The 23,250-nt window shown below is 42.8% G+C and overlaps 1 protein-coding gene across 1 annotated transcript; it reads right to left on the minus strand.

Moving 5' to 3' along the window:
* Positions 1-15,174: 15,174 nt before the first annotated feature.
* Positions 15,175-21,056, minus strand: LOC123052599 (uncharacterized). Its single transcript, XM_044475849.1, has 8 exons — positions 19,815-21,056; positions 18,355-18,467; positions 17,986-18,045; positions 17,233-17,859; positions 16,404-16,686; positions 16,191-16,338; positions 15,626-15,713; positions 15,175-15,524 (listed from the first exon to the last, which is right to left on the minus strand). Exons 1-8 carry the CDS (start codon positions 20,649-20,651, stop codon positions 15,407-15,409), a joined length of 2,274 nt encoding a protein of 757 aa, XP_044331784.1. The 5' UTR covers positions 20,652-21,056; the 3' UTR covers positions 15,175-15,406.
* Between the last annotated feature and the right edge of the window lie 2,194 nt (positions 21,057-23,250).

Consider the following 23,250-nt stretch of genomic DNA (forward strand, 5'->3'; position numbering starts at 1 on the left):
ACTCTTTTCTGGCGCCGTTTCCGGGGAGTGAAACGCCTTTCGTAAGTGGAATTTGGTAAGGAAAATTTTATATAGTGTGCTGAAATTTACTATCACTTGTTACTATGGAAAATAATCCTTTGAGGGGCTTGTTCGGGGTATCTTCACCTTGACCAGTAGAGTAAAGAGTAGCTCCTCAACCTACTGAACCTACTGAATATGTTTACTTTGAAATTCCTTCAGGTATGATAGAGAAACTGCTAGCTAATCCTTTTATAGGAGACGGAACATTACATCCCGATATGCGCCTAATCTATGTGGATGAAGTTTGTGGATTATTTAAGCTTGCATGTATGCCCGAGGATGTTATCAAGAAGAAGGTCTTCCCTTTATCTTTGAAGGGAAAGGCATTGACATGGTTTAGGCTATGTGATGATATGGGATCATGGAACTACAACCGATTGAAATTGGAATTTCATCAGAAGTTTTATCCTATGCATCTGGTTCATCGTGATCGTAATTATATATATAATTTTTGGCCTCGCGAAGGAGAAAGTATCGCTCAAGCTTGGGGGAGGCTTAAGTCAATGTTATATTCATGCCCCAATCATGAGCTCTCAAGAGAAATTATTATTCAAAAAATTTATGCTCGGCTTTCTCTCAATAATCGCTCCATGCTCGATACTTCTTGTACTGGTTCTTTTATGATGAAGACTATTGAATTCAGATGGGATTTATTGGAAAGAATTAAACACAACTCTGAAGATTGGGAACTCGAAGAAGGTAAGGAGTCAGGTATAACACCTAAGTTTGATTGTGTTAAATCTTTTATGGATACCGATGTTTTTCGTGAATTTAGCACTAAATATGGACTTGACTCTGAGATAGTAGCTTCTTTCTGTGAATCATTTGCTACTCATGTTGATCTCCCTAAGGAGAAGTGGTTTAAATATCATCCTCCCATTGAAGTAAAAGTACTTGAACCTATTAAAGGTTAAGAAAAGACTATCACTTATAATGTTGATTCTATCGTCCCTACCGATTATATTAAGAAACCACCTTTCCCTGCTAGAATAAAGGATCATGCTAAAACTTCAACTGTGGTCGTAAGAGTAATGCTAGAACATCAACGCCCTCTGAGCAAATTAAAGTCGAACCTAGTGTTGCTATGGTCAAGGATCTCTTGGTAGATAATATTGATGGGCATGTTATTTATTTCTGTAATGAAGCTGCTAGAATTGCTAGACCCGATACTAAAAATAAACATAGACATGTTGTAGGCATGCCTGTTGTTTCTGTTAAAATAGGAGATCATTGTTATCAAGGCTTATGTGATATGGGTGCTAGTGCGAGTGTAATACCTCATTCCTTATACAAAGAAATTATGCATGATATTGCACCTGCTGAGATAGAAGATATAGATGTTACAATTAAGCTTGCCAATAGAGATACTAATTCACCAATTGGGATTGTTAGAGATGTTGAAGTCTTGTGTGGGAAAGTTAAATATCCTACTGATTTTCTTGTTCTTGGTTCACCAAAGGATGACTTTTGTCCCATTATATTTGGTAGACCCTTCTTGAATACTGTTAATGCTAGGATAGACTGCGAGAAGGATATTGTTACTGTTGGTTTAGGAGATATGTCTCATGATCTTAATTTTGCTAAATTTCGTAGACAACCCCATGATAAAGAATTGCCTAGCAAAGATGAAATTATTGGTCTTTCTTCTATTGGCGTGCCTCCTAATGATCCTTTAGAGCAATATTTGCTAGACCATGAAAATGATATGTTTATGAATGAAAGAAGGGAAATAGATGAAGTATTCTTTAAACAGGGACCTATTTTGAAACACAACTTGCCCGTTGAAATTCTGGGGGATCCTCCTCCACCCAAGGGTGATCCCGTGTTTGAGCTTAAACCATTACCTGATACTCTTAAATATGCTTATCTTGATGAAAAGAAGATATATCCTGTTATTATTAGTGCTAACCTTTCAGAGCAGGAAGAAGAGAAATTATTGAAACCTCTGAAGAAGCACCGTGCTGCTATTGGATATACTCTTGATGATCTTAAGGGCATTAGTCCCACTCTATGCCAGCACAAAATAAAATTGGAGAAAGACGCTAAACCGGTTGTTGATCACCAACGACGGTTAAATCATAAGATGAGAGAAGTGGTAAGAAATGAAATACTAAAGCTTCTAGAGGCAGGTATAATTTATCCCGTTGCTGATAGTCTGTGGGTAAGTCCTATCCATTGTGTCCCTAAGAAGGGAGGTATTACTGTTGTCCTTAATGATAAAGATGAATTGATCCCATAAAGAATTGTTACAGGTTATAGAATGGTAATTGATTTCCGCAAATTAAATAAAGCTACTAGAAAAGATCATTACCCTTTACCTTTTATTAATCAAATGATAGAAAGATTATCCAAACATACACATTTTTGCTTTCTAGATGGTTATTCTGGTTTCTCTCAAATACATGTGTCAAAAGAGGATCAAGAAAAGACCACTTTTACTTGCCCTTTCGGTACCTTTGCTTATAGACGTATGCCTTTTGGTTTATGTAATGCACCTGCTACCTTTCAAAGATGTGTGACTGCTATATTCTCTGACTTTTGTGAAAAGATTGTTGAGGTTTTCATGGATGATTTCTCCATGTATGGAACTTATTTTGATGATTGCTTAAGCAACCTTGATCGAGTTTTGCAGAGATGTGAAGAAACTAATCTTGTCTTGAATTGGGAGAAGTGCCACTTTATGGTTAATGAAGGTATTGTCTTAGGGCATAAAATTTCTGAAAGAGGTATTGAAGTTGATAAAGCTAAAGTTGACGCTATTGAAAAGATGTCGTGTCCTAAGGACATTAAAGGTATAAGAAGTTTCCTCGGTCATGCCAGTTTTTATAGGAGATTCATTAAACAATTCTCAAAAATTTCTAGGCCTCTGACTAATCTCTTACAAAAAGATGTTCCTTTTGTCCTTGATGATGATTGTGTAGAGGCATTTGAAATACTTAAGAACGCCTTGATTTCTGCACCTATTGTTCAGCCACCTGATTAGAATTTACCCTTTGAAATTATGTGTGATGCTAGTGATTATGTTGTAGGTGTTTTTCTAGGACAAAGAGTCGATAAATTAAATGTTATCCAATATGCTAGTAAAACCCTAGACGGTGCCCAGAGAAATTATGCTACTACTGAAAAAGAATTTTTAGCAGTTGTATTTGCATGTGATAAGTTCAGACCTTATACTGTTGATTCTAAAGTAACTGTTCACACTGATCATGCTGCTATTAAATACCTTATGGAAAAGAAAGATGCTAAACCTAGACTTATTAGATGGGTTCTCTTGCTACAAGAATTTGATTTACATATTATTGATAGAAAGGGAGCTGAGAACCCCGTTGCAGACAACTTGTCTAGGTTAGAGAATATTCTTGATGGCGCACTACCTATTGATGATAGCTTCCCTGATGAACAATTAGTTGTCATAAATGCTTCTCGCACTGCTCCATGGTATGCTGATTATGCCAATTACATTCTTGCTAAATTTATACCACCTGGTTTCACATACCAGCAAAAGAAAAAGTTTTTCTATGATTTAAGACATTACTTCTGGGATGGCCCACACCTTTATAAAGAAGGAGTAGATGGTGTTATTAGACGTTGTGTACCTAAGCATGAACAGGAACAGATCCTACGCAAGTGTCACTCCAAGGCTTATGGAGGACACCACGCTGGAGATAGAACTGCACATGAGGTATTGCAATTCGGTTTTTATTGGCCTACTCTTTTCAAAGATGCCCGTAAGTTTGTCTTGTCCTGTGATGAATGTCAAAGAATTGGTAATATTAGTAGGCGTCAAGAAATGCCTATGAACTATTCACTTGTTATCGAACCATTTGATGTTTGGGGCTTTGATTATATGGGACTGTTTCCTTCCTCTAATAGGTATACGCATATTTTAGTTGTTGTTGATTACGTTACTAAGTGGGTAGAAGCTATTCCAACTAGTAGTGCTGATCATAACACCTTTATTAAGATGCTTAAAGAAGTTATTTTTTCAAGGTTTGGAGTCCCTAGATACTTAATGACTAATGGTGGTTCACATTTTATTCATGGTGCTTTTCGTAAAATGCTTGCTAAGTACGATGTTAATCATAGAATTGCATCTCCATACCATCCACAATCTAGTGGTCATGTAGAACTAAGTAATAGGGAGCTTAAATTAAATTTGCAAAAGACTGTTAATAGATCTAGAAAGAATTGGTCCAAAAAACTTGATGATGCATTATGGGCCTATAGAGCTGCATATAAAAATCCTATGGGTATGTCTCCATATAAAATGGTTTATGGAAAAGCATGTCACTTACCTCTCAAACTAGAACATAAGGCATATTGGGCCATTAAAGAGCTCAGTTATGATTTCAAACTTGCCGGTGAGAAGAGACTATTTGACATTAGCTCACTTGACTAATGGAGAACCCAGGCCTATGAGAATGCCAAACTGTTTAAAGAAAAAGTTAAAAGATGGCATGACAAAAGGATACAAAAGCATGAGTTTAATGTAGGTGATTATGCTCTACTATACAACTCTCGTTTAAGAATTTGTGTAGGAAAACTTCTCTCCCTTACGTTATCGAGGAGGTCTATCGTTCCGGTGCCATAAAAATCAACAACTTCGAAGGCACAAATCCAAAGGTGGTGAACGGTCAAAGAATCAAACATTATATCTCAGGTAATCCAATAAATATTGAAACTAATGTTATTGAAACCGTAACCCCGGAGGAATACATAAGGGACACTTTCCATAATGTTTCAGACTCCGAAAAGGAATAGGTATGTGGTACGGTAAGTAAACCGACTCCAAAACAGTTCTAATGGCAATTTTTCTCTGTTTTGGAATATTTAAGAAAATAGGAAAATAATAAGTAGTCCGGCAAGGACACGAGGCGTCCACGAGGGTGGAGGGTGCGCCCTACCCCCTAGGCGCGCCCCCTTCCTCGTGGGCACCTCGTGTGCCCTCCGGACTCCGTTTTCTTGCACGATACTTCTTTTGGTCGGTACAAATTCATTATATAATCTCCCGAAGGTTTTGACCACCGTACCACGCAAATATCCTCTGTTTTTATTTCGAGTTGTATTCTGCCAGAGTTTTCAATGCCAGGCATCATGTCGTCCTCTTCCTCCAACAACGCAGGCGATGATGCTTGGCTAATAAAGATAGAGATGAAGAGAGAAGAACTTGGGGAGACAAACAAGGGTGATAAGATCAAGAAGGCCACGGAGGATCAAGCTCCGTCAGCAGAAGAAGAAGAAGACATCCTTCAACCTCACTATAACCATCTTACCCCTACTGAAATAGAAGCTTTCAAGATGATTGAAATAGTTCGGGTGCAAAACAAGTATCTCACTTGTGAAAATATTTTGTTGCAAGAATACATCACCGCACTCAAGGGCATTATTCGCAAATTGGAAGATCTCCTACGCTCGATGTGTGACACGACTTCATCAACAACTCCATCATCACCACCCCCGAAGAAGGAGAACTGGGTATCGGGTATGGGCACTCCCCTTGGCAACTGCCAAGCTTGGGGGAGGTGCCCCGGTATCGTATCACCATCACACTTCTATCTTTACCGTTTTTCTTAGTTCGATCCTTTTGGTAATATCTTGATCTAGTAGAACAAAGTTTTAGTATGATCTGGTTTTGAGTTTTGCTTTATAATCCTTCTATGTAATCGAGTCCGTGAGCTATATATAATAAAGATTAGTTTTGAGTCGAGGGCTTTGATATCTTGCTATGATCTTGAGGGAATAAAGGAAAGAATAAAAATAAATAAAAAGATCATATTGATCTTATGGAGAGTAATGACTTCACATATAAAGAGTATGATGAACAAAAGTTGTTGAGAGTTGACAAACATAGTTTTAGTCACCGTTGCAATTAATAGGAAGTAATAAAGAAAGAGAGGTTTTCACATATAAATATACTATCTTGGACATCTTTTATGATTGTGAGCACTCATTAAAATATGACATGCTAAAAGGTTGATGTTGGACATGAAAGACAACGTAATGGGTTATGTTTTCTTACATCCGAAATAAATTATATTATCATGGATCATCCAACATGTTGAGCTTGTCTTTCCCCCTCATGCTAGCCAAATTCTTTGCACCAAGTAGAGATACTACATGTGCTTCCAAATATCCTTAAACCCGGTTTTGCCATGAGAGTCCACCATATCTACCTATGGATTGAGTAAGATCTTTCAAGTAAGTTGTCATTGTTGCAAGAAACAAAAATTGCTCTCTAAATATGTATGATCTATTAATGTGGAGAAAATAAGCTTTATACGAGCTTGTGATATGGAAGAAATAAAAGTGACGGACTGCATAATAAAGGTCCCTATCACAAGTGGCAATATAAAGTGACGTTCTTTTGCATTAAGATTTTGTGCATCCAACCATAAAAGCACATGACAACCTCTGCTTCCCTCTGCGAAGGGCCTATCTTTTATTCTTGTCTTATACCTTATACAAGAGTCATGGTGATCTTCACCTTTCCTTTTTACACTTTATCCTTTGGCAAGCACTATATATATATATATATATATATATATATATATATATATATATATATATATATATATATATCCAATTGGATGTGGGTTTTCATAAAGCATTAATGTTGACGTTACCCTTGAGGTAAAAGGTTGGGAGGCAAAACTATAAGCCCCTATCTTTCTCTGTGTCCGATTAAAACTTCATACCCATAAGTATTGCGTGAGTGTTAGAAGGTGTGAAAGACTAAAAGATGGTTGAGTACGTGGACTTGCTGAAAAGCTCTTATATTGACTATTTCCGATGTTATGATAAATTGCAATTATTTCAATGACTGAGATTATAGTTTGTTAGTTTTCAATGAAGTTTCTGATTCATACTTTACATTGTGAATAGATTTTTACTTTAGCATAAGAAATCATATGACAAATATATATATATATATATATATATATATATGTTGCTGTTTTAAGAACTACTAGAAGCAACAATATTGGATTTAACATGATTATTGTTACTACTAGAAGAAGAATCTTTCTTGCTCTTGTTGCTAGATTTTACTTGTGGCATGTAAGTAGACAAGAGTAAACACTTGGCAATGTAAGAAGAACTTTTCTTATGAAGATCAACATTGGTTGCTTTTAAGAACCCATGCTCTTGCTCTAGATTGAGCTTTTCAAAGCATATCTTCTCATGAGTCTTTAAAAGCTCTCGATGATCTTCTAAGATAGTTTCATGAGCCAACTTAAGAGTGTTTAGTTCTTTAGTTAGACGCTCAATCTCCTTCTTATCATCGTCATTCGTTTCATCTTGATTAGCATGATTAATAGCAATTTCATCATAGTTTTCATCACTAGAGTTGTCAACAAGTAAATCATCATCACCTAGCAAATCATCTTCATCACTATTGAAATCAATATACTCGGGGTGTGATACCTTGGGGCCTTTAGCCATGAAGCATCTTCCAATCCCTTCATTTGGTGAATCGAATATGTCATAGGAGTTGGATGACACAAGTGCAAGACAAGCAACACCTTCATCTTGAGTATATTCGGAGTCGGAGTGATAGCTTCTCTTGGAGTAGTTGTGAGAGTCGGAACCGGATACCCATTCACCAACATGAGCTTGATGTTTCCGTCTTGTGCGGCTCTTTGATGACTTGTCCTTCCTTTCTGAATCCTTGCTTCTACGAGAGGGTCTTCATTCATAACGATCATCTCTACTCCTTCTCTCTCTTGGAGGTGATTCCTCTCTTTTACTTCTCCTTTTAGGTGAGTCTTCTCTTCTTTTATAGGGGGGCGTACACTCACTAGAGTAGTGTCCGGGTCTTCCACAATTGTAGTAATTGCGATCACGACTAGAAGATCTTTTGTCATTGTAGGACCTTGACTTGGAACTTCTCTCTTTGCTTCTACTCTTGTAGAACTTGTTGAAGTTCTTCACCATTAGGCTCAATTCTTCATTGAAGGCTTGATTCTCACTTGATGTTGTAGGAGAATCACATGAAGCTTTGTAAGCGCCACTAGACTTGTTGTGAAGCTCTTCCTTATCCTTAAGTGACATCTCATGAGCAACAATTCTACAAATGACTTCTGTTGGCTTGAGATCTTTGTAATTGGGCATCATTTGGATCAAGGTGCACATGGTATCATATTTTCCATCCAAGGCTCTTAGGATCTTCTTGATGATGAATCTATCGGTCATCTCTTCACTTCCTAAGCCGACAATCTCATTTGTGATGAGAGCGAGCCTAGAGTACATTTCAGCGACTCCTTCAGCATCCTCCATTTTGAACTTGTCAAGTTGACTTTGAAGCACATCCAATTTGGATTCCTTAACGGACTCGGTACCTTCGTGCATATCAACCGAAGTATCCCAAAATTCCTTTGCATTCTCAAGGCGGCTGATTTTGTTGATTTCTTCGGGGCAAAATCCGTTGAAGAGGATATCGCAAGCTTTAGCATTGTATTGCAACATCTTCAATTCTTTCGTGGTTGCTTCACAATTCGGTTCTCTTCCATCTTCAAAGAATTCACCTTGCAAACCAATACACACAATAGCCCAAACGGCGGGGTTATGTCCAAGAATATGCATTTTCATCTTATGCTTCCAACTAGCAAAATTAGTACCATCAAAGTAAGGACCTCTACGGTGGTAATTTCCCTCGCTAGACGCCATACTCTCCTAGGTTGTGTGATACGTCCATTTTGCATCATGCTTTTATATGGATATTTATTGCATTATGGACTGTTATTACACATTATGTCACAATACTTGTGCCTTTTCTCTCTTATTTTACAAGGTTTACATGAAGAGGGAGAATGCCGGCAGCTGGAATTCTGGGCTGGAAAAGGAGCAAATATTAGAGACCTATTCTGCACAACTCCAAAAGTCCTGAAACTCCAGGAAAGTTAGTTTTGGGATATATTAAAAATATCAGGCGAAGAAAGCACCAGAGGGGGGCCACCCACCGTCCACGAGGGTGAAGGGCGCTCCCCCCTGCCTCGTGGGCCACCTGGCAGCTCCCCGATGCCCATCTTCTGGTATAAGGTGTCTTCTGCCCTGGAAAAAATCATAAGGAAGCTTTCGGGACGAAGCACCGCCGTCATGAGGCGGAACTTGGCGAAACCAATCTAGGGCTCCGGCGGAGCTGTTCTGTCGGGGAAACATCCCTCCGGGAGGGGGAAATCGTCACCATCGTCAACACCATCGATCCTCTCATCGGGAGGGGGTCAATCTTCATCAACATCTTCACCAGCACCATCTTCTCTCAAACCCTAGTTCATCTCTTGTATCCGATCTTTGTCTCAAAACCTCAGATTGGTATCTGTGGGTTGCTAGTAGTGTTGATTACTCCTTGTAGTTAATGCTAGTTGGTTTATTCGGTGGAAGATCATATGTTCAGATCCTTTATGCGTATTAATACCCCTCTGATTATGAATATGAATATGATTTGTGAGTAGTTACGTTTGTTCCTGAGGACATGGGAGAAGTCTTGTTATAAGTAGTCATGTGAATGTGGTATTCGTTCAATATTTTGATGAGATGTATGTTGTCTTTCCTCTAGTGGTGTTATGTCAACATCGACTACATGACACTTCACCATTGTTTGGGCCTAGAGGAAGGCATTGGGAAGTAATAAGTAGATGATGGGTTGCTAGAGTGACAGAAGCTTAAACCCTAGTTTATGCATTGCTTCGTAAGGGGCTGATTGGGATCCACATGTTTCATGCTATGGTTAGGTTTACCTTAATTCTTCTTTCATAGTTGCGGATGCTTGCGAGAGGGGTTAATCATAAGTGGGATGCTTGTCCAAGGAAGGGCAGTACCCAAGCACCGGTCCACCCACATATCAAATTATCAAAGTAACGAACGCGAATCATATGAGCATGATGAAAACTAGCTTGACGATAATTCCCATGTGTCCTCGGGAGCGCTTTTCTTTATATAAGAGTTTGTCCAGGCTTGTCCTTTGCTACAAAAAGGATTGGGTCACCTTGCTGCACCTTGTTTACTTTTATTGCTTGTTACCCGTTACAAATTTCCTTATCACAAAACTATCTGTTACCTATAATTTCAGTGCTTGCAGAGAATACCTTACTGAAAACTGCTTATCATTTCCTTCTACTCCTTGTTGGGTTCGACACTCTTACTTATCGAAAGGACTACGATAGATCCCCTATACTTGTGGGTCATCATTGTGAAACCAAGGTTATGATCACCAAAGCTATGGAAATCAAGGCAAATGAAGACCAAAGATCTGATACCACTTGTAGGATCGAAAGTAGGTCTAAAGGGGGTGATTAGACTACTTGACCAAATAAAAATCTAGCCTTTCCCCAATTTTAAGTCTTGGCAGATTTTAGCAACTTAGCACAAGTCAAGCAATCAACCTACACATGCAATTCTAAGAGTATAGCAACGGAATGTAAAACATTGCATATGAAGGTAAAGAGAAGGGTTTGGAGAAGGCAAACACAATGTAGACACGGAGATTTTTGGCGTGGTTCTGATAGGTGGTGCTATCGTGCGTCCACGTTGATGGAGACTTCAACCCACAAAGGGTAACGGTTGCACGAGTCCACGGAGGGCTCCACCCATGAAGGGTCCACGAAGAAGCAACCTTGTCTATCCCACAATGGCCATCGCCCACGAAGGACTTGCCTCACTTGGGTAGATCTTCACGAAGTAGGCGATCTCCTTGCCCTTACAAACTCTTTGGTTCAACTCCACAATCTTGTCGGAGGCTCCCAAGTGACACCTAACCAATCTAGGAGACACCACTCTCCAAAAGGTAATAGATGGTGTGATGATGATGAACTCCTTGCTCCTGTGCTTCAAATGATAGTCTCCCCAACACTCAACTCTCTCTCACAGATTTGGCTATGGTGGAAAGATGATTTGAGTGGAAAGCAACTTGGGGAAGGCTAGAGATCAAGATTCTTGTGGTTGGATTGGAATGTCTTGGTCTCAACACATGAGTAGGTGGTTCTCTCTCAGAAAATGAGTAGTGGAAGTGTAGGCACGTTCTGATGGCTCCTTCTTGAATTGAGAAGGGGGTGGAGGGGTATATATAGCCTCCACACAAAATCTATCAGTTACACACATTTGACCCAACTCGGTCAGACCGGATAGGTGAACATGGTGAGAGCGATTTGGTTCAAAATGTGAACGTTAGGATTCTCGATGGGACTGACATGATCAACTCGGTGGGACCGATGCGCTAGGGTTAGGGCAAAACCTCATCTCGGTGTGACCGATTGCATGAACTCGGTGAGACCGATTTCAGCAATGAGTAAACAGAGAATTGGTCAGGCAAACTCGGTGGGACCGATCGCTCACTTTGGTGAGACCAAAACGTTACGAAAGGGAAACAGAGAGTTTGCATTGCGAACTCGGTGGGACTGATCACTCATTTCGGTAAGACCGAAACTTTATGAAGGGAAACAGAGAGTTTGCAATCCCATCTCGGTGAGACCGAAATCCCTATAGGTGAGACCGAACTGATTAGGGTTTCTAGCTATGGCTATGTCAAAACAACTCGGTGGCGCCGGATAGAACAAATCGGTGGGGCCGAGTTTGACTTTAGGTTTAGGAATATTTGAATTTGAGAAAGTGGTTTAGGGCTTTGGAGCATATCACTAAGCACTTTGAGCAAGTAGATCATGAAGCAACACCTCATCCCCTTTTAATAGTATTGGATTTTCCTATGGACTCAATGTGATCTTGGATCACTAAAATAGAAATGTAGAGTCTTGAGCTTTTGCCAATATTTGTCCTTAGCATTTTGAGGGGTCCACATCTCTAGCCCATGCCATGCCAATCATTGAACTTTCTGAAATATTCAACTTGAATGGATATTAGTTCAATGAGCTATATGTTGTTATGAATTACCAAAACCACCCGGGGATTAGTTGCACTTTCACTATTAGTATCCACGTGTATGAGGTCACCAATCCAGCAAGGCTTCACCATCCAGACGAGAGACTATCGGAGAAACAGAGGTGTAGGTGGAGCAACCTAACGATGTACAAAACTTTTTCGTGTGAGAAAGAAAGAGAGAGATGGGGCAGCCTTCAAGCAAGATGAGATGCGTTGTAGAGTCTTGAGCTTTTGCCAAATCCTAGCCGCCAAAGGAGGCTTGGCCTCCAAGGGAGGCACCCCACTATTGGGCCTATAGCCCATGCGGCTGCCTCCACTTGGACATAGCCAAGGCACCATCCCACGACACCCTCTAGAACATTCTGAAAGGTTCCAGAATATTCCAAAACCTTCTTGGATCTTCCGGTGTCAATTTGGGTCCTCCGAGGCTTTCCTGGGTTTTCCAAAAACTCTTTGGTTTTCTCCGAAACACTTCTGGTATTCTCTCCAAAACTTTTTAGGTCTTCCCAAAACTTTTTTGTTGAATTTCTATCACGCTCCCAACACTTGCAATACTCAATAAACTGGTGAACCTTAAGCGTGTGACCCCACAGGTTCGATAAGTGCAGCTATGACCATGAACTCCTTCCGGTCAATAACCAATAGTGGGATCTGGGCATCCATATTGACTCTCACACTTACATGAATAGTTATCGAGCGAACCTTTTGTTCCCATGCACCATGTCCTTTGCTTTGTGATTTTTAACAAACCCAAGGCGAGACTTTTGGTCTCCGTATGAAGCAATAAATTGATCACACTACCGATTTTATTCTTTTTCTTGTTTCTGTATTCCAACATCCCTGTGATCGTATCACATTGTGTCTAGCCAAACGATGATGGATACCGAAATACCAAGAGGGCCTGAAGAATATCTCTACATCGTCGTAGGAGCAAAATCCATCTTGAGCTAACAAGTCCCTTGACACATTCGATGTACCCGAAAGTTGTCACTATAATCACCCTGTTATGGGTAATGTTTGACGAACCCCAAGCACACCATCCAGCATGAAGGTACTCGATACTCTCATAGTCCAAGAAAGTGAGTATACGTTGACACCTCGGTTGAGTCTATTCAACACCATTGTTCCCATAACAACGTACTCTCTTTATTGCCAGCATCCTTGTTACTTTAACAATGCCCATTGACCAGTAAAACGGGATCATCATGCAACAACGAGCTAGTCTTGGAGACATGACTAGGAACATATTATGTGTTTATGTTTCCACACATGCAAATGAGTTTTTATCCAAATCCCATATTCAAGAACCATTACAATTATACCACGGAAAATAAACATTACTTACAAATGTGGAAATAAATAACATGTATTATTACCTCCAGGGCATATTCCATACACCTTGAGCATTCGACACATGCCCCCTGGGCCCTACTGGACACTCCACTGCTCCTTATCTAGCCAACCGATGCTTTCGTCCACACATTCACCATCCCCTTCCCCGAATATCTCTCGTCTAGTTAGCCTTAGCCCCCTCTCAAACCTCGCTCACGTCTCTCACCTCTTCCATATAGTTTAAAAAACTGAACCGGTAATCAAACCAGCAAGGCTGTCGGTTCGGATTTTTATCGGCCGGACCGTCGGGTCATCGGTTCGATTGTCGGTTTTCTAAGCAATAAAATAATATCCATTTTATTAATAAATACACCAATCAATAGAAACAAAATGTGTACTCACTCGATAGAGTAACCAGAACTACATGTTAATATCTGATTCATATACATGATAATCACTAGCTCTAACGTAGTAATTTAGTATTGTAGTGTCAAAAATGCTCTTATATTATGGAACGGAGGGAGTAGCAATTAGCAAGTCAAGCAATAGAGCAACATCAACATAAGTAGTGCTGTAGCAATTAGCCTGTACAGTGAATAGCAGCAAGCAACATCAAACCAACATCAATGATTCACAATTTCAATTTTCAGATAGCAATTAGTAAATAGCAGCACTCAACATCACAGAGTAGCCGAGTGGAGGTCGGCGGGAGGTCTGGAAGTGAGGCCGCCATGAGGGGAGACAACTGGAGGGAGGCCTGGCCTGGTCGTCAATTTGAATGGGGCGTCGGAGCTGCGTAGGACGGGTGACCAGGCGGCGGCGTGCCCTCTCCCCGGCATCAAACAATCAACAGAGACTGTGGCGGGCGCGACGGCGGGAGTGGCCGCGGGGGCTGGTGGCCTGGTGCTGCTCACAATAAGGGACTGGGGTGGAGAGGGACTGAGGGAGAGACGAAGGCAGTTTCGCTGCACCAAGGCGCCAGGCAAGGGTGGCGGCGGTGCCAGGCCAGAGAGGTGGCGACGGATGGGGGTCCTGCACAAAATCGAGGGAAGCCCTCCCAATTCATCTGAAACCCTACAAAAGAGGGCTTTTTTCTCTCTTCCAATTCTACCCCCAGCTTCTGCGCACGAAATCGAGTGGATCGAGGGGCTTCTCCAAAAACACTAGGTTTTCTTGAAACCGCCCGGTTCATCGGATTTTACAAAAACCCGCCGAGTTCGACCAGTTTTTTTCTGTTCGATTGCTTGAATGCTCTGCTGAGCTTAGAGAACTGTTGGGATCCCTGGTTTCAATTTTTTCCGGTCCTGTTTTTTAAACTATGCTTCCATCTATATGTTGTCGGACCATGACCGTCACTAATCATCGAACTCTGAGGGGCTGCCTGCTTTGCTACTGCGCTACTAAAACTGAACGCTGGCTCCTGCTATGCTGCAAGCGATGATGATGGCTACCGCAAACGAATACACTAGGTGTTGCAAGTGGTACGGGCACTTGCTGCAAGCTGGAGTACGGGGTGCTGCATCAGCCTCTAGTGATGCTGCGAGCAGTGGACAGTGACCGGCGGCCTAGCATTGCTGGGAGTGCTGTCACACACTACTACATGGTGTGACCATGGCTGCGGCAAAGGACGCTTGCGCCGATGCCGATGATGCAAGGATGGCGGCCCGTGCCACGACCAGAGATGCGCGGTGATGAGCCCGTGTCGCACAATGCTGCGGCCGAGAACCATGCCGCTGCAAAGGATGAAGAAGTTGGGCCTATATTTCTCCAAATCGAGTGCGTTGTGATCTATGCTTGTACAGATCGATGCCACTCTCTCACTGAGCCTCTTCTTCTACAGAATCAAGACGCGAGGCTTTTGCGTTCTCTCAAAGAACAAAACCAAAAATGGTACGTACATAAACCGAAACAGGAATCAAAAGAAACAAGACCAGCATTTTGATTAGATCTATGTTTGCTTCCCAGTCAATACATGTCGCAGTTGCACAAAACATATTTACATTTTCTCGAGAAAACCTAGCTCCTATAGTTTTTAGTGGTTAACAAAAGGCAAGAAGCCTCCTCAAAACCAGGGCTTCACGAACTCCACTTCTAAAGCTGGGAGTGTCGGCTTTTTTTCTTTCATCTTCCTAAATCCTAAGTCTCAAAAATTCAGGTGAGCCCGAACAACATCGTCGATAGGAGATTGACAGATTGGGCAACTCCCGCTGCTCGATTTCAGCTGATCAGCACAGTTGAAGCAGGTGCACATATGGCCACACCTGAATGAACATCAACTCGGTTAGCAAGACTCCACACAACAATTCAAGGTTAAAGTGAGTCAAAAGTACATAATGTATGTGTTCCTGCAAATCATTATTACCTGTAAAGTAAAGAGTCAACTTGCATCTCATGGCAGATGCAGCACGTGCCCTTTTTTGCTGTTATGTCAGGCTTGCTTGGCATCAACCCTGTTCAAAAGATTGCATCAGGCTTAAGAAAAAACATTGATGATTATGAGTAGAACTAAAATGTCAATGAGCTACTGTGGGGTAGTGGTAAACGGAAAACAAATCCAAGTTCAGATGGTACTCAACAGACTGAATTACAAAACCTGACACGCCAAGATTTAAGCAGGGTCACACGTATATATAATGCCAAGAGAGTGGTCCAGCCCAAGAAGAACAGAATATATTGTGTTGCTTAGAAGACCAGAGTGACTCTTTTCCAAACAGTGCCACTCGAAAGTAGCTGTGGTCCTTTTTTTCAAGATTTCATCTGGCTAGCCTTTTAAGCAAAACTAGCTCACATGTCACCAGACATATTGCCTTCAATGCAAAATTCTTTTCCAAATAAAAAAGAAACTTCAACTTCATCCTATTTTATGCCGAACAGGACCAGATATAGAAGAGGCACAGACATAAAAAAAAACTTTTGTTGCAACTCACCAGCTTCGCGAAGTGCGCTGCACACCTCTTCTTTAATGGAATGCTGCATCTTTACTTGGGATGCAATACAAGTTTCCGCCAACTTACGTAGTTCATATATTTCATGATGAATCTGGGCCATTTCGCTTCTTACCCTGACCTCCATTTCCTGTAACAGACAACATAGTAAGAATATGTCTTTCCACAATTGACATTGAACAGCAGCTGACTCACAAGCAAATTTTGATTTTCATGTTGTTGATGTTCAAATGATGAGTGCTGCCAATTCTCTTGGTGGTGGGCTGTGACATGGGAGACAGGTGCTAATGAACACGGTGCAGATGCCACCTGATCTTCATTCCGGGGTTCATCATTCTGTTGCCAGTATAAGTGTTCTGGATAGTAACCCCCAAATTCATCAATCATGTGTTGTTGTCTTTGCTTCTGCAGAATTGCTCTCAGGAGATGGTTCATTTTATTGCTAAAATCACTATCAAGGGACTTTGAGACCTTTTTGCTGCATGGAAGAAACAAATATGTCACAGTTGACAAAATAAAAATAGGGAACGCTCATTATTGACTCTGATTGCCACCTGCAAGGGGGCATATGCGTTAACCTTGTTTAAAAAGGTGATAATGCGGTATATATAACATGTCTAATGTTCAAGCTTGTTTAGCCTATTTGTTTTATTGTTTCTCTTGTCATTTTGTTAGGATAGCCTGGCAGTTTATTTGTCTTTCCTTCTACTCTCTGCGTCCCATAATGTAAGACGTCTTACATTATGGGACGGGGGGAGTAGTTTTTGTTTGATTTGGTTTTTGGTCGCAGCCATTCTTGTGGTGTTGTATTTTACGCCTTCTTGGTGATCTCTTCTAATAAAAAATGCCTTTAAGCTTGTTTAAGCTTTAGTGGTTTTTTATTGGTAGGCTAGCCAAGTTTTACGGAACACTTGCATCTCAGTATGTCTTCATAAAAAAAAGTTCTGCTGGAGTGAACCTAAGTGCATCTAGCTGCGCAGGTGGAGATGTGCAAAACATATACTGGGAATTAGAGGGAAATTACCTCTCAAGAAGATTACAAATATCAGCATTGCCAGACAAATCTCGACAGTCTGCTTGTGTGGCAATATGCAATGATCTCCATGAGTTGGGGGAGTCTATCCAAGGCCGATCATTAAATTCAATCTGATTATGATTCTCCATATCACCAATTGTGCCCTGATGCCAGCTGTCCGGACTCATGGAATCTACTGGTGCGGGCCAACCAAGACTGCTCATCCATAGTGCTCTCTCGTCCCAAGAACCATTCAGACTTTGGTTGTCTTCTTCTCGTAAAATGTCTCCTCTTGATGAAGGAGTTTCTTGGAGTTCACCTCTTGATGAAGGAGTTTCTTGGAGTTCACACGATGTGCTTATGGTACTTGGGGAGATATCATCCATATATTGATTATCGTAGACAACACGATGATCATCGTACCTTGGAAAGCTTGAAGCTTTAGAACTTTCTTGATTGTGAACACACGAGTTTACCAAGTTTACACGATCTTCCTGACATTGATTTCCCTTTGTGTCTATCTTCTCATCATATTGTCGATTTCCTGAACCGTCGGAGTTAACAAGGCTCTCAATTGCTAGCCCAGTAGACTTCGCCGCAGATGGATTTCTATCATCACTATGTTGTTCATCAGCCCTGCACTTCGTGAAAACAAGTATTGCTTTAGGCATACGTGAGAGTAGGCGGAAAGCAATTACTAAATAGATAGGACCAAGGACAAACCCAACTTCTCCATCTAAGCTATTTGAAACAGTAGTTTACCTATTATCTTGCAGACTACATTCATTTGCATCTTGTGAATCTGTCTTGCTGCTATCGTCTCTGTCCATCAGAAATTGCAGACATGACATGTAAGTTCTTTTACTACGCATCATCAAGAGCATACTACAGACTTAAATATGTGTTGTGACATTCTAAGAAAAGACCAGGAAGACAAACATGTACTAGAAGTTACTGCAGTTAAAAAAATAATTCAGAAATCCTTTTTATCCACCAAAATTGCCTCAAGCCATCTTATGTACTCCCTCTGTAAAGAAATATAAGAACATTTAGATCACTACTTTAGTGATCTATAAACGCTCTTATATTTCTTTACGGAGGGAGTACCAATAAAAAAAATTGTGCTAATACCTCGATGCCTCAGGTCTGCATTTTGGTGGGTGTGGCCTAACCGGTCTTAGTAGATTCCACACTTCATCGTTAATAGCATCTCCGTGACGCAGCAGCTTTAGACGAAGCATGGACTGCAGGATATCAAAGAACAGTTTAAGATGAGAAGCAGTGGTGATTGCATAAACATGCTTCAAAAGGACGGAGGAAGGAATAATGAAAGAAAAAAAAAAGAATCTTTATTTAAGTTAGTTGCTAATGCCAGGAATATGTGGAGGGAGGGAACTCTGTTAATCAATGAATTCATGCACCATATTTCTGCAAACAAGAACAGCTTTCAAGGATGGCAATTGTTCACAACCACGCTGTCACTGCCTTGTCCAGTTAAAAGTTCATTTTCCTAGGTACCACCGCACATCAATATTGGCTGGAGTTGGAGTAAAGGAAAAACAAAAAAGTTTCAAGTAACTGAAGGTATGGCAGAAAAAAAAACACAACCTAAAAGGCGATGCCATTAAGAAGAATTGAAATTTGCGTTGTACTTTGCACAACTAAACTGCCCAGCCATTACTCATATTTATGTCCCTGGTACATGCTATAGCAAGTAACCTGTGAAGTCATGTGGTATGGTTTGTTTGGCTTGTTGGCCACAACTGTGCAGCATCCACAATCTCCACATGATACAAACCAGAGATGATATTCACTCGTGACATCTCATCCATCAGATATGACAAGCCACAACTCTTTTTCTTTTTCTTTTGAGGGGTGCAAGCTATAGCCCCCTTTTTCAGGGATCCAAGCCATAACCTCAATCAGTCTGCCATTGAAACGTCCATCCTACTGTACTGAACGTAAGGGCCTCATTCTAAGGCCGGCAAGCGCCTCCGTTCTAAAAACTGTACTGAACGTTGCTCCACTGTCACCAGCAAATTAGTTGCATATTACTGCCATTGAAAGTACTACTACGTATGTTAACCTTTCTCATTCATAATGACATACAAACAGATCTGCAAAGGTCATGAGCGGCTATAGGGTACTAGAGTTTCCACAGATTATCGGATCTTTTGGTCGAGCTTTTGCGACTATTCACCAGAGTCACAAATAAGATCACTAACTAGTTTGATGGTCACTTTATAACATGTAAGGGGCTGTCAAGTTTTTAGACCACTCCCGTCTATTTTTGGTTGAGCCGAAATAAAGCATGATTATGGAGTTTGCACATGCCATTGATCAGCAATGCCAGTTGGGAAACCGATCTACCAAACAGTTCTCCGGCCCCATCCTTGCGGGTCTAAAACCAACAACTCACACTTCTTGGGTCGTCTTAAATAATGTTTCCAAAACGATACTAAAAAAAATGCGTCACTGATCATCAATGTATATAAAGCAGAACCTCGATTCATGGTTGATGGAGATATTTTTGTCTAATGCTAGTATAATGCATTATGCAACGTGAATTTTTTTATGGAATACGAGTTTACCTGGATCCTGCCTTTATGCGCGAACCGAGAGACGGCGTGTCGCTCGGCGAGCGCGGCGAGCTCTCGCCTGCGGCGATGTGCCATCCGAGCGACAAGTTCCTCCACTGCGCGGCGCCCGCGTACCGTCCTGACCACCAGCTTGGGCAGCCGAGTGCCCTTGATATGAACGGCGAGCGACTCGACTGCGTTGCGCAGCTGGGTCGGCGACGGGGGCGCGGACTGCGAGAGCGGGAGCTCGTTATTGGCGGCGTCCAGGTCCTCCTCCGGCAGCGAGGCAGCCCCGCTGAGCTTCTTGACGATGCATCCGACGCGGCCGCGTGGCGAGCCATCGGATTCAGAGGTGACGTCGCCGGAGGCGCGGGGCGTGACGGGACCCACGGCCTCGATCTCGCGCCAGCGCTGGATGAGCGAGGACGCCCGCGGGCCCGACGGCGGCAGGTCCGGCCCGGCGGTGGTCGTGGAGGAGGCGTCGGACGGCGCCGGCGAGGGCGCACGGAAAACGGCGGCGCGGGCGGCGACGGGGCGCGTGGCCGAGGCGAGCGCGGAGAGCTCGGCCTCCCTGTCGCGGCGGCGCGCATCGGCGGGAGGCAGCGGCTCGGAGGCCGTGGCGGCGGCGGCGGCGGCCGCCCAGCGCTCCAATATAATCCGCCTGCGCCTGGGCGTGGGCTCGGCGGGCGCGGCGGGCGCGGCGGCGGCGGCGTCGGAGAAGGAGTGGCGCGGCGGCGGTATGAGGACGTTGACGTTGAAGAAGCGCCGGTGCCTGGAGGTGGAGGTGGAGGTGGAGGGGTCCCTCCATGGCGCGGAGTCGTGGGGCATGGCGGCCAGGGAAGAGGCCATGGGGAGAAGGGTCGGGGCAGGCTAAGAATGGGCAGTGGTGGCGGGAGGACGCGTGTGCGGTGGTGAATATAAGGAGACAAGAGGAAGAGAAGCTCCACGCTTCCTGCGATCCTGCGATTGCGGTTCCGTTTTGCTATGCTATTTTCCGCTCCGGCGCAAGGAGAGAGAGAGGGGATTGGAATGAGCCGTTGCGCAAGGGAGCACAGAGCCACAGAGCAGAGCAGAATGGCGGGGGAGACGAGAGTTTGCTCCTAAATTTAGGCGGAGGAGGCGGGGGAGGGAAGAAGGTGCCGTTACGGCGTTAGCGCGGGCGGGCGTGGTTTCGGCGCCATTCCACCTCGCACCCTTTCCCGTTTCGGGCCACGGTGGTTGCCCTCCCTGCCATGTGCCATGTGACGTGCGCCCGAGTCGTCGTCCCTGCCCCGCCCGCGCCGGTGTTGGTCTCGTCTCGTTAGGTGCTGCATGCGTCGCGCTACACGTTGCTTTCTCACACAATGTGCTTGCTTTGCAATTGCGATTGCATACAGGCTGCGCATGCCGGGTGCTCCTTCCGACTCCGACCCCTCCTCTCCTCAGCTACATGCCGACTTCAGCTCCCTTTTGGGGCATTTTTCTCGGTTTTAATTAATTATTAGTATTATTATTCCCAAAAGGTTATAAAGTCTTGTCTGTCTCCCAACTGCGAGCTGCCTTCTCTGCACTGCTCTGCTCTGTCCGACGCTTATCTATGCGTGTGAATCTGCGGTTCACAACGTACGTGACACGTCGACCGTTATCCACGCGTGCTTCTCACAGGTTCTTTATATTATAGCCCTATATATAAGAGACTTATACTACTCAAAAAAAAAAGAATATAAGAGACTTATTACTCCACGACGTGGTACGAGTGAATCCACATGATGGCGTTTTCCGTTTCCATCTCATAATCAAAGCGAGGTGCGGTAAACTATCTACTCTACTCTGCTCTGACTAAATCCGCCAGGCGAGACCATCAACTTGTCCACCTCCTGGTGTGGCGTATCCACGACCACGACCAGTTAAACCCTGAAATTCGCCTGTAAATGCATGGACTTCAAGGGAGGAACGCCATATCGCTGAAAATCTGGACTACTAGTACGGAGCAGTTGACTAAGCTTCAAGCTAGGCTTTGCCGATACAAGACATGTGCTCGGCTGCTCGCGACCCACGACGTCTCGAGCCCAACAACAACAACGATGATGTCTACGTGCTGTATATTCTACCAACATTCTCCCCCCCCCCCCCCCCCCCCCCCACCCCCCAACAAAAAAAATAGCATTCTATGTAGCGGAACATTTTCTGCTATTATACAAGTTTATAAAAGTACGAAGCGTCATAAATAAACGTAATAAAAAGGCGCCCCTGTTGCCACTTCGTGAAGCCGACATGATCTTGTCGACGATAGCGAGAAAGTCTTCGTGCACGGCATCTAAGGATCAGCTCACTTTAGTCACACTTGTTGTCATTAAACTCCAAAATTGATTCAAAGTGCCCGGCACCAGATCTCGGGCATCCGGCAGGAACAACGAAAAACTCTAAGAAAAAGCATCACCACATGTCCAAGTGCCAACAAGGAGACGGCATAAATCTGTTGGAGCTTCGTCAATTCCGTCTAGATGAATGAACATGAAAAGGATTGAAGGCTGAAAGACTAACTTCAAGAAAAAGCATCACCACATGTCCATGTGCCACCCATCACGAGGATTAAAAAATCTAACCTAAAATACTAGCCGGACCCAAGGCGTCGGGATTCATTCTCTCTGCCACCAACCACCAAAGTGGTAGACAAAGGGGAGGCGAATCACGCGCTCACTGCATCGCGTTCATTTGTTGTTGGGTTTACCTAGAACATCATAGTTAGCGCTGCACTTTACATAATATGAATCTATAAATACACTGTGTGTTGGAGACATGTCTTAGAGATAATAACATTTAAGTGTTATGTATTTTCAGGTTTATAATTAATATTTATATTCTATGCTATAACTGTTATGGTTCTCGAAAATGTGATTCAGATGAAACTCATGAGCATGTGTATAGTTATAAACGGTAAAATAAGATTCCTGGTTTTGCCTCTGTGACAAGTATTGCATGATGGTGTTGTTTTCCTAATCACGGGCTTAGTTAAGTGTAATAATAATGCCGGCAATATTGAGAGCACGATGTTGGAAGAACACTCGTGTTGAATTGACCCAACTAGTATGTTATACTTAAATATTACATCTTATGAAGTCTATAGTCCATAACACAGGTGTTAACATATATATGATCCATTAGACCATGAGAGTATCAAGTCACTCCATACCGAATGGTCAACTTTGGGGTTGTATCAACGCCATCCGTAACAGGGTGATCATAACGGCAACTTACGGGCTCACCGAAAACGTATGACGAGCGACTAGATAGCTCGAGACTGGGATTTACTCCTCCGGCGATGAAAGGATATTTTTAGGGCCCTCTCGGTGTGATGACATCCATCATCATCTAGCCTGTTGGGACCAATAAAGGTGTGGCGCCCCTCACAAGCCAAGGGCGAAACTAGTTGAAGGAGGATCCCTCCTCCCTGGTTGGTGCACCTGTT

The sequence above is a fragment of the Triticum aestivum genome, chromosome 2D (assembly GCF_018294505.1).
Source record: "Triticum aestivum cultivar Chinese Spring chromosome 2D, IWGSC CS RefSeq v2.1, whole genome shotgun sequence".
Classification (NCBI taxonomy): domain Eukaryota; kingdom Viridiplantae; phylum Streptophyta; class Magnoliopsida; order Poales; family Poaceae; genus Triticum; species Triticum aestivum.

Excerpts from the sequence above, each read along its gene's own strand:
- LOC123052599 (XM_044475849.1), bottom strand. The coding sequence starts at position 20,651 with ATGGCCTCTTCCCTGGCCGCCATGCCCCACGACTCCGCGCCATGGAGG. Across the intron at positions 18,046-18,354 it reads TGCAGACCTGAGGCATCGAG|AGACGATAGCAGCAAGACAG; the intron begins GTATTAGCACAA and ends TCTGATGGACAG. Across the intron at positions 16,687-17,232 it reads ATTTGTAATCTTCTTGAGAG|CAAAAAGGTCTCAAAGTCCC; the intron begins GTAATTTCCCTC and ends TCTTCCATGCAG.